The following is a 20,648-nucleotide window of genomic DNA, read 5'->3' as shown; positions in this document are numbered from 1 at the left end:
ACGAGAAAAAAAGAAGACAAGAAAACATATGCAGGATACACCGTCGGTCAACCAAAATAGGCAAGAAAGAACACAGCAAGGTTTTCAAAAGCGAGCGCATAGAAAAAGTTGCGCATCACGTTATAAAATAGCAAAAAAAGTGGGAATGGCTAAGATTGTCGATCACATTCAAGGAACGTAAATAATGCAGACTGAAAAGATAATTGCTGTGTATGCGTTGCAATGCTGGATGGCCGACCATTCCACTCGGTTATCGACAAAACAAGGCGTGTGTATTGGTGTTTTTTGGGCGAGAAAATACAGGTTCTATTTTATGATCATGGTAGACGCGTGTGGAAATGTATAAAGTAGGGTAAATAAAAGTATGACAAAATGGCGAATCACCGTGATATAACATGTGGAAGAAAGATAGGCGGAAATAGACCATTGTATGAACGTGCTGCATTCAGTTTTGATGGGAAAGCGTCTGCTTGCACCGTTTTGGGTAGTCGGAAAGTTCTGGCACTCCGACACACTCCAGGGAAATCAGCCAATGAGCAAGTTTTTTCTCAATGTTTTCAAGAGATGGCGCTAAAAAGCCCTAACCTGGTGGTACGCAAAATTGATGAGAGGTCGTAATAGCACTCCCCTCGGGGTATTGCCATTGCGCGACACAAAAAAATGTGGTTGGTCCCTCTTCCATAGCAACTAGTAAACCATGAAAGTGAATTGTGCCTTTTCAGGAACAGGCATCGATATGAACTTTCACGTCGCTATTTAGATTTCGTCAGTGTGGCACCGTTAGATGCATCAACGTTAGACACTCGATTGCACGCGTTGGAACATTGCGTAAATGCGACGAAAACCTCGGCGTTCGGAAACCATCCGTGCGAACGAAACCAAACGGGTTGCCAGCTAATATTTTGGTGACCACGTGGTCCGCTGCAGCGAAATGAGCAGCAGCCCGTGTCACGTCACGAGCGCGACATCCGCAAGTCGGCTTCTCCGCTGCTTACGTTCGCGTCGCCTGTACAAGTAGACACTGGCATCAATCGAGGCGCCAACTGTCGGCGATCATTAGCGTGATTACGCACTACTTGCTTCACATCTTCTGGATGGCAGCACCATCTGAAAAGAAGGCTATATGCCGCGCTTGTCGTTCTATTCACGCGTCTCTTCATAGCGCAGTCGGGAGCGCGTTTCGTACCTCCCGTTGCGGCGAAAGAGTTCGTAGCTGGAATGCCGGCGATGCCGCATCAATCGAAGGTTTTGTGGCGATGTCATTTCCGTAGCGGAAATAGCGTCAGTTACATCTTAAGATGGTGGACCCCGGCATAAAACACTTTCGTTTTATAATTTGCCCTATAGCATACGAAAAGGCAGCAAACGGTATACCGAAACTTTGTAATACTTATGTTCAGCCTGATGAAGTTATTATCCGAATGGCGAGCGAACAACTTGCGTAGCTAATATACAGTTCTAGCATCAGTATTGTACAGAGTTCACAGACGCAAAGTAAACGTAGACCATACCTGTGTATTTTGAACCCCTTATAGTTACACGTACGCGAGACACCCAGTGCACATGGCACCTGGATGACCGCGCTCTCCGCCCATAGCTGATGATGATGATAATGACTGCCAGTGGTATTCCCTCTGTATAGGGGTGATGGCGTGTCATCCCTTAAAAACTAATAAACATGTTTTATACTCTTCGTTTAATACTAGCACTGTTCTTAGAGCAGGCACAAAAATTTTATTAGGCACAAAATACCTAATTCTTCTGTTACAGGTGGTAGCTTTACTAGCCAATATTCCACCCTCTGCTTGTCTAATTTCATTCTTTTTTCAGCATTCTAATCTTGTTTTCGTCGCTCGACAGCCTTCAAGTTGACTTCGTCTGTGCTACCGTTAAATCCTAGGGCTTCTGGAAGACGAATATTTCCCTCATGTAGATTAGGATGGAAACACTGGCATTCTATCACCATGTGCCGCATAGCTTCTGCTTCTTTTTCCAACACCATGCATACCCTGTCATTTTCCGCGTACTTCCCCGCAAAGGTTGAAGTTCAAAGGCAACCGTCTTTAGCCACAAAAAGCAAAGCACTGCGCCCTTGGAATTATCGTAGAAATTTTCCTTTGTGTTGTCCAATTTCTCAGCCGTGTGCATCTCTAGCGAAGTTTCAGCTTCCATTTTTCGCTCATTTATTCGTTTCCATCTGCCTTGCCTGTTTTGATTACCTTGGCTGTCTTGGATTCTCCATGTTTGATTCGTATTTCATGGTTACCCTTGTAGTCTTTCTTAGCCACTGCGAGTCCCCGCGCTTCATGTGTACGTACCAAAAACTTTAGCTGTCCACCTACGTTGATTCATTGCTCTTTTTATAACATATTTTACTCTGTGCGTCTCGAACTTCAAACAACGCCCAGCCCAGATATCCCTGCACTGCTTCGCTAGTTGCATTACCATGGGCTCCTGAAGCCAAACGGCCTATTCACTCCAAGGCCTGCTAGAGTGGCCTGACCCAGAACCATTAGTCCTTTCCATCCTGCTTTCAAAACTTCATATTTGTTGTACGCCCCTCCCCCCCCCTCTCCAGAGCGCTATGCTACATAAGAGCTGCGTTTCACTTTCCCTTGCGCTTAAGTTGCTCCTCGTGAGTTCATAAGTAGTTGTCCCCTTCGTTTATCCACACTCCCAAATATTTATATTCCTTGACTCTCGGTAGTTCGACATGCTGGTTTGACACAGCGTTAGTGCTAGGGTCATTGAAAATCATTGTTCCCGATTTTTCTGCGCTAAAATTTACCCGAGGTCGGTGGCTTCCTGACCGCTAATATTTATAGGTCGTTGCATATCGGTCTGGTTATCTGCTAAAACAGCAATGTTGTCTGCGTATAACATTCCCGCATCTGCGTATAACATTCCCGCAATACGCTTTTGTACTACTTCGCCTTCAACATATGAGTTAGGTTGAATCCTTATTGACTTTCTTCGAGCTTCTTTTCTAACCCTGCTATGTAAAGAATAAACAGCATTGGGATGGAATGACATCCCTGTTTCAGACCCCGATTGGTGTTGACCTGCTGTGCACATTTCTGCCCTTCCCATGTCATGAGCCGTCTATTATCTTCATAAATTGCTACAAGGAAATGTATTAACTCATCATTTATTCCCTGGAGGTTCTGCATTCTCCACAGAAATTCTCTGTTTACGTTGTCCTATTCCCTTTAATGTCCAAGAACGTAAGCTAAAATGGTCTATTCTAGGCTTTCGCAATTTCAATGCATTGCGTTATCACGAACAAATTATCATCAAAGCACTTGTGTTGTATAAACTTATTTTATAGTTCCCCAAGGATTTCATACTCTTCAATCCATGCTTGCATTTCTAACTTTATCGCCTGCAATACGAATCTATGCACCACGGACGTTACTGTGACTGGTCTGTAGGAATCAATACTGGCTTTGTTGCCTCTGCCTTTATATATTAAATCCATCCTACTTTCTAACCAATCCTCGGGTATTTGTTTGGCTTGTATCACCTTACCTATTGCCCGCATAAATGATGTCTTACTTTTAGATCCAAGCATGTTGACCACCTTAATTGCTATTTTTTCCGGCCCCACTGCTGTTGCGGGGGCACCTTTTGCTCTTGCGTTTTTTCAATCAAGCTTGCTAAACCTAATTCTCTTTCCGCAGTCTTCTGTGGCACTGATGTTATCGGTGTAGGCTTCCCTACCTTCATTTCTCTAAACTCGGCACAAATAACTCTATAATTAAGCGCCAACGCCTGCTCTGCTTCTAAATATTCATCTGCTCATCAATGGAGACTTTTTTATTGATATTGTTTTGAGCTTAGTAATTTTACACGATTCCAAAACTTCTTGAAATGTGTTTTTGTTTTTCATCCGTATTTCTTCCATCCATTGTTCGCTTTTCTGCTTTATCTTTGCTTGCACCATTTTCTGCACTTCTTGATTTCTTTTCCGGTCGATAGACCAGAAAAGACCGGTCGATAGACTACCTACGGTTCCATACCAGTTCTTTTTGCCTCTCTAGGTTCTCTCGACGCCTGTATTGGCTTTGTTAATAGCCTCTTCTATTTTCCTTATTCCACCAGCTTCTAGGTTTTTTCTCCCCCTCCCTTGGGTTTCGTTGCTTGGCTTCATTCATCGTATGGTTTATGAATGCGATCATTTCGTCGTTATCCAAATTTTTCTCCGGGTACTTATTGTTTTCGTCTTCCAATATATCAGCCATGATCTTTAACTCTCCATTGTTCAAATTATTTTCTCTGGTTGTGCCGATTTTTAAATTTGTCAGTGTTGCGCCTCAAAATGCAAGGTAGGCCGCTTGTGGTCGCTTCCTAAGCTTGCTGTTCCGTTTCATCTATAATCATGTCACCCAACCTTTCGTATGCTGTCTCTTAGGCTAGACTATAATATATACTGAACTGTATGTTACCGCTTTCCCACGCTGTTTGTCCGCCACATTTGTTTGTGTTTACAAATGCCGCTTCTCCTGACATAGATATATCACTAGAGAATCGTTGGGATCTGTGCACCCATTGAGTTCTCATATGTGGGCATTCATATTTCCAACTCAGATTATTTTACTCTGATCTTTGAACTAGTTTACATTTCTTCTCTACTGTCTACAATTTTCTCATTTTCCTCTTTAGCTCCGCTTTCGGTCCACAAATACACAACTCCTGACCACTAATGTTCCCCCGCTATCGTGCCTTTAATCCATTGATGCTCTTTTCAGCTTTCATGCACTCTCTCCCAGTCAGTTCCTTGTTTAAAAGCAGACCAACTCCTCCGCCTTTCTTGATTCCTGTTGCCCTGTTGGATCCTTCCCAGACATAATTCTCTATGACCGCTGGGCCATCTTGGTCTCGGAGGTGAGTCTCGGCTAAAGCGTACACGTCAATGTCTTCCCTTTCTAGTTGATTTGGAATTTCTACCCACCTATCCGGGTTTCTGCCTCCCTGCGTATTTGTGTATATGATTAAATATTTATTGCATTTGTTTTCTCTTTCGCTTTCCGCTTGTGGGGTCTATTTCTGCATCTTACAACATTATTCGCTGTAATATTTCCACTTAAATCCCGTCTGTCTACGTTGTCAGCTACGTCTATGGGTTCTTCGGTTATCTCTAGGCCTGGCTGCCTTCCAGCATTGATTGTGCATACATCTCTAACTTGCAGTTTGTTGGCTAGATTTACCTTCCTTAGCTTCGCGGGGCGCTCTAAAAAACTACTGCTTCCCAAGCTAAGCGCCACCTAATCTGCGCGTTATTTATAGCTCAATCTAGTAACAGACACAGACACTGCTGTAACCCCTCATAATCTCGCTAGCCCGTTGCTATGACAATGACTACCGCTAATTCGTCCGTCTTAACAGCTCCAAAATCGCCTTTCGTTCCAAAAAACAAAAGCTGCCTTGCGATTGAAACGTTTCATTAGGATAAGAATGGGAAAATTGAAGGCCCACTAGAGCTTTGAACACGACATCGCACCTAACTATTAGGGATGAATCTGGTATCGCTTCGAAGCGGGAAGGCAGGGAGCCGCCATGTTGGTCAACACTACGTACGGAAGCAACGTAACAATTCAAATAGCACGTAAGTGGGTGAGACCCACGGAGACCCACGGTGACCACGGCGGCGGATGCGCACTCGTCATCTGTGAAAGCGCTACGGACGTGAAGCTTCTACGTACGTTAAACTAGATATGTACATTTTCACATTGAGCTGCACGAATGAGTTGTCGACGTTCCGTAGGTCGACGCTGAGCAGAATGTAACGATTCTCAAGGTTTCCGAACAGATTCACTACTTGAACCTTTGGTCATCAATATTCAGGGAGTACAGCATCTTTAAAAAATAAAATACCAAAGCCACTTTTTTTGAAACACAGATGGTTAAAACGCTATGCTTTCTTGCATGCATTCTGCGTCAAAATCAAAGTTCAATATCTAAACTGCTTCGTCCGTGTCCGACTGGCGCAATAGTTTAAACATCGGCTTCATAATAGTCCGCACACAGTTTCGATTCAGGCCACGGGAAGCGTTTTTTTTTTTCCTTGAGGCGCTTGATGTGTCTTGTCTTATCGTCATCGAGGTTTTATAAGATCCGTTTTTTGAAGTTGGCTTTTCTTTAGCGCGTTTTGCACCGAGAGCGGCGCCATAATTACGGAATGAAAAGCTTCGACTTGAAAAACTACAGCCTAGTGATACGCGAGGTGCGTGCTTCACTCGCAGTCCGAATTACTTCGAACTGCCCAGTCCGGATTACAGTCCGGAGTCCGCATGATTACTACCCAATCCAAAATTTTTCTTCTTTGTTTAAACCCGACTAGTCGACGTAATTCTTAATAAGTCGTCGGCCTTAATAAGTCGTCGACATCCTCAAGGCGGTTTTTTTACTCAACGGCAGCCGCAGTTTTCGCATGGACTGTTGAGAATAGAACCCAGTGTGCAATCAAATTACATTATGCACCTTTGGTTTACCATATAAAAGATAACTACCGAAATCAGTGTCTACATCGCCCATTGCAGGTGCAATCAATGGTTGGAGGGAAGCTCATTTGGTCGGGAAAACGCAGACAACAATTTGAGAACTTGCACCGACCAAGCATGTTTACAATATCTAAAAAGACAATCGGGTTCCGTACGGGGGCCTTCTTCGGAATCTGTGAACAAGTGAACAATGCACCCCTACGGGAGCCGAAACGTCTTTTTTTTAAATTTTATATAAACTCTCGGTCGGTGCCACTTTTTTAATTGTCGTCACCCATTGCATGTGATCACAACCACCATTTACATTCTTTAAGACCCTAAAGGCCGTGACCAACGGGCGCGCTTCAGATCACGGGATCGTGTTGCGCTTCCGGTCGCAATGCTAAACAGGTTTGGACATAGCAGCTAGCCACATCAGAATCTCGCCATTTTTAGACCTTATTCCTGTAAAGGGATCTGTGCAGTTTCTAGCGTACACGGTTGTCACTGCTTACAACCGTATTTTTTATATTGCGCTACTTTTCAGCGTTTCGGCTTTACCATTATTGAGACACAGGGGCTGCGCAACATTCAGGTTTTTTTACTTAGGTATTATTAAGTCTTCCTACGCTTGCACATATAGCCGGAATCTACTTTAGTTTTTACCTGGCCTTGTTGTAGATTGGTTTGCCTATTAAACTAGGAAGTCCGAGGGTGCTTTCAAATTGCAAATGTTTACCTTGAAAGCGTCTGGAACGTCACGTTGGAGCTTGTTAGGCCCGCTACCAGCTCGCAAAGCAGAAGGACCCCAGAACAAAAGGAACGCAGCCACGGGCAGATTCTTATAAAGGTGCATAGTGGCGTACGTTTGTGGCGTTCTGTAATCGTCCGCAACTGAATCAGGATAGGTTCATCACGCAATATATGGTATTGCGATCCTACTTTAATTGAGTTTCATCCTTCCCGAGCAGCTGACTAGTTTGCAACACAATTACCAGGTCGCCTACAGAAAACAGAAAAAACAACATTTTGAAAGGCTGAATGGCCGCAGAAAGTACGGATTGCTGCTTTTTAGGTCATAGAACACGGTCTAGGACATGCCAAGTTGTGACAGCCAAAGGACATTTTAGCTTTGATGCACCGACTCCACGTAGTACTGCGTATACGGCTATCAGCCAGGCTGTCACGGTATTATTCCTGACCCCACGACCTTAAATGTGCGTTCGAGGTCAGAACTGAGTGAGTGAGTGAGTGAGTGAGTGAGTGAGTGAGTGAGTGAGTGAGTGAGTGAGTGAGTGAGTGAGTGAGTGAGGTCATCCTTATCCCCAGAAACCCTGGTCGGGGCTGGCTTCCCAGGCCCTCTCCACCAAGCTGGGATAGATTGAGAGGACGGTGCGTGACGTTGATGCCTGCTGCTATGGCCGACAGCATAGAAATACATTGTTTCGCGCGGGCAGCCGTTGTTCACCACAATATATATATATATATATATATATACGTCAGAAGATGATGCAATGGGCCCGGTGAAAATATCGTAGAGCGAACAGACGAACGGGTAACAACAAAGAAACTTTATTGACGTTTCGGCCAGGGACAGGCCTTTGTCAGAAGGCCTGGCCCATGCCGAAACGTGAATAAAGTTTGTTTGTTACCCGTTCGTCTGTTCACTCTACGGTATAGGTATATATATATATATATATATATATATATATATATATATATATATATATATATATATATATATATATAGATATTGTATCAAAGCTAATGCGCAGCTCGTGCACACCCATCAGCATATCGGGTATGCGCCACATCAAGAAACAGTGCCAAGCGATCGTGGCTAATCAATGCACGACGGTATGCGCACGCTGGTAGCAGTGGAAGAAGTACAGCAGAAGGTGCTCTGTGCGCGACTTCAGCTATTGTCTCCTAATAAACGACGTTCGTTCTATTACTGGAGGGTCATATATATATACATTTATATAAATATATATATATATATATATATATATATATATATATATATATATATATATATATATATATATATATATATATATATATATATATATATATATATATTATAAGTAGAGTCGGATACACAGCAAGAACAATAACAAACAATGTTTACTTACATAGCGGCAACGTGATTTGCCTTCATCAGAGTAAAGTTACAAGATTTTGCTGCCGCAACCATTTGGAACACATTTCTTATATAGGTTGCCAGAAAACTGTGACAAGGAGCGAGCGGAAAATGTTTCGGAAATGGAGAGTATGTATACAGTCGGGCTCCGCCTATGTTATAACAACAAACAAAAAAAAAGGGGGGGGGGAGCGAGAGAGAAAGCGGTCGTGTTAACAAAGCAGCGGTCAAGGTGGCACCATGACGGGTCAGCGTATGCCGCGTGGGCTGCTAGTTTAGAAAATGCGGGAAACTGGACAACCGCGGTTTCAAAAGAAAGGGAAGAGTATACAGTAAGGTATTCAGTGGCTGGGGAGACTGGTTGGGGCAGAAGCGAAGATGGGTGTGCCCCCGCGGATGAAGAGAATAGATAGGGGGCACAAAAGAGCATTTCACAGAAGCTAGCAACTGAACAGGAAATAGGTAGGGTCACAAAAGGTTAAACATGAATAGATCACAAAGAGTTAAACATTCTTAAGTGGTGGTGGGAACGAGGCCTCCTTCCTCAGGACAAATGCCATTGTTGAGCCGCATTAGGCTAATAAAGCTGGTGTATTAGGAGAGTTTCTGCGAATTCCGATGGGAAACTCAAGGGTAGGAATAATGAACATAGTTATAAAAATTATGAAGCCGCCAATTTTAATCGAGGGATAAGCACGTTAGTTTTCCGTAACTTTCATTAATCCAAGTGTGGCGGACCCAAACTTATAAATGAGATAAGATTCCCGAACCTCACGGACATGGTGCGTTTTGAAGGCGGATTTTAAAATCGTTGCTTTAAGATATTCAAATGCATTTGCCGGGACTGTTCACATGTCTTGACAGGGGCAAATAAGGGCAGCTTTTTGCATGGGAGCGGTGATTATGGAACCGTTTTCGGAAGGGCATTTCAGTTTGGCCGATATATTGTTGCCTACAAACAGTGCACTCTAGAAGATATACGACATTAGCGGAGTCACCGTTGAAGTTACCTTTTATATTTACGTAGTAGTCTGAAACCGTGCTGGTGGCGCGCTGTGAAGTGGTCATTTGTGGGCATACTTTACATCGGGGTTTATTGCAGGGCATGCAGCCAGTAGTTGCCGGTCGGTTGATACGAGAGTTTGTAAGAAAGTCACCTAAATTCTTATTACGCCGGTAGACAACGCGTGGTAGTTCGGGGAATATGCTTTTTAAGCGGTCACCTTGCTTTAGGATATTGTGATGTTTTTTGAGCACGGTTGACACTCTTGGAGCGGAGGATGAGTGGGTCAAGACTAAGTTAGTTTGCGGGTTCCCGTTCGGGGCTTTTTTCTTACAGATAACGTTACGGTTTAATTCGTTGGCTCGCACAATAGCGTCATCGATAACTTTTTCCGGGTATTTTTTATTCAGGAGGGCGGTCTTGAGTTCTCCATAGTTTGAGTCAAAGTCGGCTTGGTTTGAGCAAATTCTTCTAAATCAGAGGGCTTGGCTGTAAGGTATTGCTGCCTTGCAGTGTCTGACATGGCTACTTCAGAAGTGCAAATACTGCCGCGTGTCTGTCGGTTTTCTATACAGTTTAGTTTGTAGCCGACCTTGGAAGGTAGTAACGGTGAATCCAGAAAGTTTACAGTGTGTTCCGAATAGGAATGAGCAAGGGACTACTAGGATGGGCTAGGTTAAATGCCTCAATGAAGGTGAGGAGCTCCGTCTGACCGTGTGGCCAGATCATGAATATGTAATCAATATACCTTTTATAGTACATTGGCTTCAAATTTTGGGTGTCAAGAAAGTTTGATTCGAGGTGAACCATAAAGATATTGGCGTAGTTAGGTCCGATTTGAGTTCCCATTGACGTTCCACTGACTTGCACGTAATGAACTCCGTCGAACCCAAAATTGTTAAGTTCAAGAATAAGCCTAAGGAAGGTTTGGAGAGCAGAAGAATCGATAGGTTTGTCGCACGATGACCGCTCATACGCAGGGGATACAGCGGTGATGCTATCTTCATGAGGGATGTTAGGGTACAGTGACGCAACATCGAAGGTGACTAGAAGGCAGTTATCAGGAATTTCAATTTTTGAGATGTCTGAGAGAAAGTCATTGGTATCCTTAATGAAGGATGGAAAGCTGGGAGGGATGTCGCAGATGAGATTATCCACATAGCGCGAGAGGTCTTCGGTAACAGTGCCAATGCCAGAAACAATGGGGCGCCCTGGGTTGTTCACCTTGTGAATCTTTGTGAGAAGATAGAATTTACCGGCTACTGGGCTTAAGGGGATCAGGGAACGAGCCGTGGTTTCATTTATTGTTTTATTTTAACAAGCTCGGCAAGTTTATCTTTCACAATTTGCTTATGGTCTTGAGTGGGATCACTGGGTAGTGCTTTATAGAACGTCGATACTGATAGTTGCTTATTGGCCTCGTTAACATAGTCGGTTTTGTCAAGGATTACGGTTGCGCCTCCCTTGTCGGCAGGTTTAATAATTATGACGGGACAGCTTGCGAGTTCCTCTAGGGTTTTCTTTTCGTTGGTAGTCATGTTGTGGTGGAATGAAATTTGTGTTTGGTATGCTTTTCGCACATCGCGTTGGACAGCTTTGATGTACATGTCGAGGCAACTATCACGCTGTGTGGGAGGGGTCCAGTGCTCATAGCTAGGTAGGGTGCTGCGGGCTTCTACCGTCGCGGGGTGATCGTAGAAGTATTCTCGTAGCCTCATGTTTCTGGCGAAGATATCTAAGTCCTTAAAAAGTTGAAATTCTTCAAAACCACCAGCAGCCGGGCAAAAGTTTAGGCCCTTTGACAAGACGTTCATCTGAGCTGGGGAGAGGGTTATACTTGAAAGGTTCATTACATTCCCGGTAAGGTTTTCTTTCGTGACGGCAGGCGAGGGAAAATTATTAGTACAGGGGTTTGACTGAACTCTTTGGGGTGCAGTAGTCGAAGCATTTATTACAGTTGTAGTGACATTATCGGCCGTATTGTCAGAGTGGGGGCAGTTACTAGTGCCGGAGCTTGTTAGGTTTTTATGGATGTGGCCAGGCTAAGAAATCTTATCTCGGTTAAACTTTCGGTCTTTTGTTCGGGATATGGCGGAGGCCGTCTTAGATTCGTAGTTGCTTAAAAGGTTTGCTTAAAAGTTGCTTAAAAGTTGTTTAAAAAATATATTTATTGTAACAAAGATAGTGAGCGACCGTCAGAGCACCAGTCTCCCCGAGCGTGTATGTGTTCGGCTAAAGCGGAGGCTGACCTGAGTGGCATCAATCCCCCAGTGGGTATATGTCCCCGTAGCGACACAGCGGCAGCTCCATCGACAGTGCTTCGGCGCGAGACCTGCGCACAGGCGCCAGACCTCGTTTGGACTCTGAAACGGCCAGACCTCGTTGGTGCCTCTTGCAAGTCCTGCCAATAAACCCCATTATATTTTGGTGGAGGTCCTAGTCTTCACGCGATCACCAGCCTGGAACTACGAAGCAAGCGAGTGCTCCCGCCCCTGCATCGAGAAATCGACGACGAAATGGCGTCGCCACAGAAGGCAGCCATCGTGTGCTCGGGGTCTCTTCGCCAACGCGACACCGCCTTTTTCAATGGCAACGAGGACGCCGATGCCTAGGATTGGCTGTCTGCCTACGAAAGGTTGAGCGCCTACAACCGATAGGATGACGGGATGAAGCTGAACAACGTCGAGTTTTGCCTGACCGAGCTCGCCAACATGTGGTTTCATAACCACAAACCGCGCATGAAAACCTGGCCTGAATTCACGACAGAGTTCATTTAGGCGTTCGGTCGCCCCGCTGTGCGCAAGCTTCTCGCTGAACTGCGGCTTCGCGTGCGAGCACAACGAGACGATGAGGGTTACACCAGTTACATTGAGAACGTCGTGGACCTCTGCAAGCGGGCGGATCCTGCGATGCCTGATTCGGACAACATCAGGCACATCCTCAAGGGCATCGAGGATTATGCATTTCAGATGCTCCTGGGCAAGAACCCGCAGACTGTTGGCAAAGTCCTCAATTAGTGCCTCAGCAATGACGAGCTGCGTAAACAGCGTGTTGTTACTCGACAACGCACACTGCCCAACGAAGACGTCTCACGAGGGTCACTGCCGTCATTGGCCGTACCTTCCGACCTTTCTCCTCTTCTGCCGCACCTCGAGGCGTTCGTGCGTGCAGAAGTTTCGCGGCAGCGGTCCCTGCTTCCTAGCGCTCGAGACCCTGCCTTTCCGCTGCCCTCGACTGTGCGGCGAGTGATTCAAGAACAGGTCGCCGAGGCACTTCCCTCAGCCTGCCAACCGCCACATGTGCCTGTATCCGTGGCTTCACCCTTGACCTCACACTTAGCGTCAGCAGTGGCACCGACCTTTTCAACTACCACCGCAGCGCCTCTCGCTTCCCCATTAGCATCGACCCTAACGGTACCCATGGCTGCGCCTCTCTCTTCACCGGCTGCGATGAATAACGCTTCAGTCGTACGACAGCTGAAGCCAGGTGCCTTGCAGGCATATCAGTACACGGCACCCCAGCGGGCGACAGGGTATTCTGGACCGGCACCTTAACAGCTCAATCCTTGGCGCACACCAGACAACCACCCGATATGTTACGCATGCTGCATGCCTGGGCACGTGGCGCGGATGTCACGTCGGCGGCCACCACTTGATCGTGATGTCCACCCTGTATCGGCCTACGGATCTCAGCCGTATTTCGCACCCGGTGATTCAGGACCCACACCGAGCTCCTGTACTAGTGAGCCACCACCATTTTCGAGCCGTCGCCCTTCTTCCCCGCGTCGCCGCTCCGTGTCGCCCATGCGCCCCCGACAAAATCCGGTTGCCGAGGGAAACTGACGGCTGCAGTTCCCGAGGCAAGAACTGCACGAACGTCAAAACGCCGAATCCTCTTATCTCACCCGCTAACGTTATAGATGTGACTGTGGAAGGTGTCGCCGCACTCGCGCTTGTTGATACGGGAGCTGCGGTGTCAGTGTTAAGTGAACGTATCTGCCGCTCGTTGCGTAAAGCCACAACACCTCTTAGTGGACTTACTCTTCCGACTGCAAGTGCGCAAGAGGTTAAGCCGCTAGCCTTGTGGACCGCTCGCGTCCTCATCCAAGGCATCACTTACGTCATCGAGATCGTTGTGCTCCCGTCATGTTCTCACGATATCATTCTTGGGTGGGACTTTCTATACCGTCATCACGCCATAATCGATTGCGCTCGTGCGCAAGTAGAACTTCTACCGTTGTGGGAGCCGCCGCAGAACGAACTGCCGATCAAGTTGCTGGTTTCCGAAGATACCGATATTCCCCCGAGTTGCTCCGTGATTGTTCCTGTTTCTTGCAATGTCGCTGCGGACACAACCGTGATTTTCACATCGTCGAGTTTATTTCTCTGGCGCAAGTTGCTCCCCTTACCCTCCGCTGTCCTCGATTTTCGCTCTGGTTCGCCATTAAGCTCTGGTTCAAGCTTAATGGCGGTCTGCAACGCATCCTCTTGCCCGACAACACTGTTCCACGGGGAATGTCTGGGATTCGTAGAAGCTGTTGATTCCTCGCATGTAGAGGCCGTGCCCACCGAACCGTCGTTCATCCCTGTGAGTGCACTTAGTCTCCAGTGTACGGCAAGTCCAGACGTGTTCCTACAGTCTATCAACAAAGACCTCACCTCGGCGCAACGCGACCAGCTCATCAACCTTCTACAACGTTTTCATAAATCGTTCGATTGCCAGCAGGCCACCTTGGGACTCACGTCGAATGTCGCCCACGAAATTGACACCGGCTCCCACGCGTCACTACGGCAGCGGCCAGATTGCGTGTCACCTGCGGAGCGCCCCGTGATCGACGAGCAAGTGGCAGATATGCTTGCGCGCAACGTAATTCGGCCCTCTACCAGCCCGTGGGCCTCGCCCGTGGTACTGGTAATTAAGAAAGACGGGTCGATCCGGTTCTGCGTAGATTACCGTCGCCTGAAAAAGATTACACGCAATGACGTCTACCCGCTACCTCGTATCGACGATGCTCTTGACTGCTTACAGGGGGCCGAATTCTGCTCACTAGATTTGTGGTCAGGCTACTGGCAAGTGCCCATGGCCGATGCCGATCGCTCAAGAACGGCGTTCATTACGCCCAACGGGCTTTACGAATTCGATGTGATGCCTTTCGGGCTTTGTAATGCGCCAGCTACCTTCGAGCGAATGATGGACAATGTTTTACGGGGCCTGAAGTAGAAAACATGTCTGTGTTATCTCGATGACATTGTCGTGTTTTCGCAAGATTTCCACACGCACCTTGAGCGCCTTGAACAAGTGTTGCGTGCCTTTCTTCGGCTGGCTTGCAACTAAACTTGAAAAGGTGTAGCTTTGCTGCTCAGAAGCTAACAATCTTGTGCCACGTTGTTTCTAAAGACGGCATACTTCCGGACCCGGAAAAGCTTCGTGCAGTGGCAGAGTTTCCAAAACCGACCACTCTGAAAGACCTTCGAAGCTTTATTGGCCTCTGCTCCTATTTTCGGCGATTCGTTCGAAACTTTGCCACCATTATTGCCCCTTTGACACAGCTCCTCAACGGAAGTGCAGAAATTACCGACTGGCCTCATGCTTGTGAAAATGCATTTATGGCTATGCGAAGCCTGCTGACGTCACCACCCATACTACGCCATTTTGATCCGCTTGCACCTACTGAAGTTCACACTGACGCGAGTGGTGTCGGTCTAGGTGCCGTTCTCGCTCAGTGAAAAGCAGGCTTTCATGAATACGTTGTTGCATACGCCAGTCGCACCCTGACTAAGGCGGACCGGAACTATTCCGTCACCGAGAAGGAATGTTTGGGTATTGTTAGGGTATCGCCAAATTTCGTCCCTATCTTTAGGGTCGTCCATTCCACGTTGTCACGGATCACCACGCTCTATGCTGGCTGTCCGCACTGAAAGACCCTTCTGGTAGACTCGGACGTTGGGCTCTTCGATCTCAAGAGTACGACCTCCGAGTCATATACCGACTCGGACGTTGGGCTCTTCGATCTCAAGAGTACGACCTCCGAGTCATATACCGGTCCGGATGGAAACACAGTGATGCCGATGCCCTGTCTCGGTCACCCGTCGTGTCCGACACTGATTGCCTGTCCACAACAGACTGCGCGGTGGCGTCACTAGCTATACAAGATATGGCCTCAGAACAGCGTAAGGATCCGTGGATTGCCGCGATCTTGCAATACCTGTCGAGTTCATCAACAGTTCCAGCATCCCGGGAAACGCGCCGCCAGGCTTCACACTGCGCCATACGTGACGACCTGCTCTACCGCCGGAACTACTAATCTGAACGCAGGAAGTGGCTACTCGTCATTCCTGGCCATTTGCGTTCCGAATTTTGCTCTTACCACCACGCTGACGCATAGTGCACCCACGCTGGAGTGCTGAAAACATATCAGCGGCTCCATTTGCGCTACTACTGGCGGGGGATGTACACATTTGTGATCAAGTACATTCGCTCGTGCACAGAGTGTCAGCGTCGTACGTGTCCCCTTCAACATCCCACGGGAGCATTGCAGCCTCTACCGTGTCCAGCACGACCTTTTGACCGTGCTGGAATAGATATTTACGGTCTACTTCCCAGCGCGGCCGCAGGCAATCGGATTATTGTGGCAGTTGAACACTTGACAAGGTACGTGGAAGCAGCTGCACTGTCCACTGCCACTGCTCGCGATATCGCATCCTTCCTTCTTCAATGTTTTATTCTGCGGCACGGAGCGCCCAGGGAGCTGTTGAGCGACCGGGGACGTGTGTTCTTGTCCGAAGTCGTGGAGGTGCTGCTCAGTAAATGCCGCGTTGTTCACAGGAAGACTACATCCTACCACCCCCAAACCAACGCGATGACCGAACGTTTTAACCGTACACTGGGCGACATGCTGTCGATGTATGTTTCTCGTGACCATTCGAACTTCGACTTAGTTCTTCCTTTCGTCACGTACGCGTATAATACGGCCACGCAGTCAACCACCGGCTTCTCACCATTCTTTCTGCTGTACGGGCGTGAACCTTCCTGCCTACTTGACACCATCCTTCCTTACCGGCCTGGCATCTCGGAATGTGTTCCAGTCTCGGAAATCGCCAAGCGAACCGGAGAGTGCCGCCAACTGGCACGCTCCTTCACGGCGGCAGACCAAGGACGTCCGCAGTATCGCCACGGCGACAGTAATGGAACGCCAACTTACGCTGCTGGCTCCCTTGTATGGCTACGGACACCGTCCACGGCCCCAGGGCTTTCAAGCAAACTTCAGACGAAATTCCAGGGTCCCTACCGAGTCGTCGAAAAAACGTCTCCCGTAAAGTACATCGTCGAGCCGGTCACCCCTATTACCGATCGTCGCTTCCGTGGCCGCAAGACGGTTCACGTTCAGCGTCTCACGCCCTATTACGACCCGCTCATCGTCGCATCGCCCTGAGTCACCAAGGATGGCTCCTTCTGTCCCCGGGGGTGATTGTAACAAAGATAGTGCACGACCGTCAGAGCACCACTCTCCCCGAGCGGGTATGTGTTCGGCTAAAGCGGAGGCTGACCTGAGTGGCGTCAATCCACCAGTGGGTATATGTTCCCGTAGCGACACAGTGGCAGCTCCATCGACAGTGCTTCGGCGCGAGACCTGCGCGCGGACGCCAGACCTCGTTTGGACTCTGAAACGGCCAGACCTCGTTGGTGCCTCTTGCAAGACCTGCCAATAAACCCCATTATAATATATATATATTTAGGGTACGAGAGTGCTTTGAATATGGTCACCAGATAGAAAATTTCCCGCATTTCCCCGAGGGGAAGAATGTGAAAGAGCGAATGCACGAGTTGAATTTGCGCGGTACGGTAATGTTCGCGAAAGAGAGATCACACACACACACACAACTAAAAAGAAAGAAAGATGCATTTAAGTGGGTGCATTAGCCCTTCTCACGCCCGATTCCTGGCCAATCCCCCACGTGGGTATGTGCCATGTCAGCGGCCAGGCAGCGCGCGCCCATCTCCCCCCGTTGCCAAGGAAGACGAGGAGATTCCTGGCCAATCCCCCACGTGGGTATGTGATGCGGACATCGCCGGTGGACGCAGGTTCAGGGTCGCTTAAGAAGTGCATTGCACTTAAAAGGCACGTCTCCTTGTCGAAACGGTGGTAGAGGCCTGAGGCCGCTACCTTTTCCAAAGTATTATATATAAAAAATATATATAAAAAAGTATATTTGTTTATATTTATATATATATATATATATATATATATATATATATATATATATATATATATATATATATATATATATATATATATATATAGTAGAACACAGATGTAGAGGACGAGGGATTCCGTAAGGACACACATATATAAATATATATATATATATATATATATATATATATAAATATTTATTGTAAGGAGTATAGTTCATCCTCCTGCGGTAGTATATATATACAGAAAGGGATAGAAATGTACACATATGTGTCCACGTAAGATGATTGCGCACTAGCGGAGAACGTACCTACCGCTCGATTTATTAAAAGTAAAATCCGGGGCACTCTGTCAAGGGCTGTGTTATGTATACAAGCCTGCTTCCAATTTCGCAGCCGTGGTCTCAAGTACTTAGGACCCTAGGAAATAAATCGCTCGAAGGAATAGTGTTTTGGAAAAAAACAGGCCCCTGGCATAGTCGAAAGAGAAATTTGCGTAGTTACGGCACCCTCACCGCTATGTTGTTGATAATACCCAGTGGTGTAAAAAACGCTCTTATCTATGCTTGCTAGCACAAGTTGTGAATTTAGCCGCAGATTTTGTGATGTGTTTCTAAGGATCTCTCAGTAATTACACACTCAGGCAGCAAGCGCGTAAAAATATCTGTAAATTGCTTGAAACTTATATGTCCCAGGTTCTGACGTGATCCGAAATTGCATTTAGTGTCGCGTTACCCGGGGTCACATCATTCCTGTGCTACATCAGTCTTCTGTGTAGATTGCCTGTTGCACCCATGTACAAAAACTTGGATTGGGGACATAGCACGAAGTACAGTGCACCTGAAAATTTGGAGTGACATTCGCTTTGACAAATGAAAAACTCAGCTTGCTAGAAGGCGCATGCCGATGTGCAGAATTCATTTACGGAAAGTGCGTGACAGGTTCTGGCTGTTGGGCTGGAGGTATATTATTGCAGGACGCATTGACATAATCCTCGTCGACGTTCCCGTGGCGTGCTTTTGGCCCAGATTCCGAGTCGCCGATTTGCTTCCTTCTTTACAAATAAAACGCATCGGGATATTATTCCATAGCAGCATGAGTTAAATATTTGCAGTTACTTTTTTCCACTTTGTCCACTTCTAAGCCGGCCTGTTTGGTTAGGTGAGGAGTAACTTCAACGGTTGTTGTTTGTGAACAATTGTATGCAGCAACTGAAAGTGGTGATATCAGGTTCTTACTACCCCTCCTCGCTTCCCAAGAACGACACAGAGTCCCCGGAAAAGCACACCCTAATTGGTAGTCCCTTCTCAGATATATGAATTTTGCTTGGTCTAGCCGAGTACTAGCTTCGTCCCGCGCTCTCCTCCCTGTTCAAACGCGGTGCTGTGAAAGAGCGGCACGTTTGATTTACCATAAAGGTTAGGTATTTTCCTCGGCACCCGTAATTTCTGCACACAATAAATGACAACCGCTTAGTGGAGTGCCTCAGAAGCATGTCTGGGATAGGTATAAAACCGTTCTATGAATCTTCAACAAATACCTTAAATAAAGCTTTTATGTGTAATTTTTAAAGCAAGCTCCCATCATGCTGCTTGTTAAAGAAATCTTCAACGCTCATTCTGCGAAATTGTCAAATACCGTAAAAGTCAGATTTCATATTGTGAAAAGCTTCCGATAGATATTTTTGAATTCTCTGTGGCGGGCCTCTTTGTTTGGTAAGTATCTGAAGATATCTTGCGTCCCTATCACACAGAAAACTCTCGTAGGCCCCGTTAGTGAACAGGCTTAGGATTCGAATCCCAACAGCATCACAAATAAAAGGATACCTTGCAGAAACCTCCGGTGGCAGCGACTGCGGCCCTATGGTTTTGCTCTTAGAGGCGTATGTTGATGGCGTGTTGCGCTATAGCCTCCCTGTACTGCTGCAACCTAAACATTCAAGTAAAACGCACTAAATTAAACAATATATAACTGCCTCCGAAAGTGTCTCGGACTCTCTAACGGCTTGTTGTGTTCTGGCAGAATTTCTGAATCCGGTAGCTTGACTTGCGCGTGCTATGGCTTCAACAAACACACCGCTTTCACTTTAGGCACAAGCTACAACGAAGAAACCATGTCCCGTGCAATTTCCCTGAAGAAAACCACAATTCCAGCTTCCGACTAAAATACTCGCTATTAACTCCTTAATTCCAGCTGAAGCACAGCGACCACGCTACGAAGTTTCCCGCTCTGGTCTGGGGCACCCCTCGGGATAAAATATTTATTTCGCGCAATTTATTCGAAAATTGGGCATGCCTCAAATTAGCCTACTACATATGACGCGTTAGGATATTATGATACTTTACTCTGCATCTACTCACATTTACACAGATGAATCGGCAAACTTCCACTGCAGTTCATCAGGAATTCTTATTTTATTAGCTCACTAAGCATTGTCTTATTACCTTGAACGACCGACTTTGCCCAAGTCGGCGTAGCTATGCGGTATTGAAGAAGCCACTCGGCATATTCCTTGCCAGCCATCGTCTTACAGGGCCGTTTCCTGTCATTCAAGACCAGCGCTCCGAAGCTTGAAAAATGCTGGCTGTTTAAGCTTTCACAAACATTTCCAGCCGGAAGCGAAGCATTTTCATCATCTCGCATACGGCGCTGATCATCGTGTAACTTTCGAGTTGCTTTCAAGCCACGGCGGCATCATGGGAAACGAGAAAGTGGATGAGGCTGTCCGCAGCCTGAACTTCAGTTACGCTTAGGAGCAATACAAACAAATGTCCCGCGTAGAACTACACACTTCATGTCCAAAAACAGTGCATGGGCACATTTGTCACTG

General features: G+C 46.8%; 2 protein-coding genes across 2 annotated transcripts in view; one reads left to right on the top strand and one right to left on the bottom strand.

The window, feature by feature from the left end:
• LOC144147172 (uncharacterized) overlaps window positions 1–7,393 on the bottom strand; it is a 42,863-nt gene extending 35,470 nt beyond the window's left edge. The window contains exon 1 of the mRNA XM_077679242.1: window positions 7,219–7,393. Coding sequence (XP_077535368.1) covers window positions 7,219–7,335 — 117 coding nt within the window. The 5' untranslated portion in view covers window positions 7,336–7,393. The remainder of the gene's footprint in view (window positions 1–7,218) is intronic.
• A 9,124-nt stretch (window positions 7,394–16,517) lies between these two features.
• LOC144146627 (uncharacterized) lies at window positions 16,518–17,057 on the top strand. The gene has a single exon (XM_077678563.1). The coding sequence runs from the start codon at window positions 16,518–16,520 to the stop codon at window positions 17,055–17,057; it is 540 nt and encodes a 179-aa protein (XP_077534689.1).
• The last annotated feature ends 3,591 nt before the right edge of the window (window positions 17,058–20,648 follow it).

Source organism: Haemaphysalis longicornis, unplaced genomic scaffold (genome assembly GCF_048455015.1).
Source record: "Haemaphysalis longicornis isolate Haplotype H1 unplaced genomic scaffold, Haemaphysalis longicornis Haplotype H1 scaffold_7, whole genome shotgun sequence".
NCBI lineage: Eukaryota > Metazoa > Arthropoda > Arachnida > Ixodida > Ixodidae > Haemaphysalis > Haemaphysalis longicornis.
The sequence above is the reverse complement of the archived record's forward strand: the minus strand, read 5'-3'. Positions and strand labels throughout refer to the sequence as shown.

Coding starts and splice junctions, on each gene's coding strand:
- LOC144146627 (XM_077678563.1), top strand. CDS start 16,518: ATGCTGTCGATGTATGTTTCTCGTGACCATTCGAACTTCGACTTAGTT.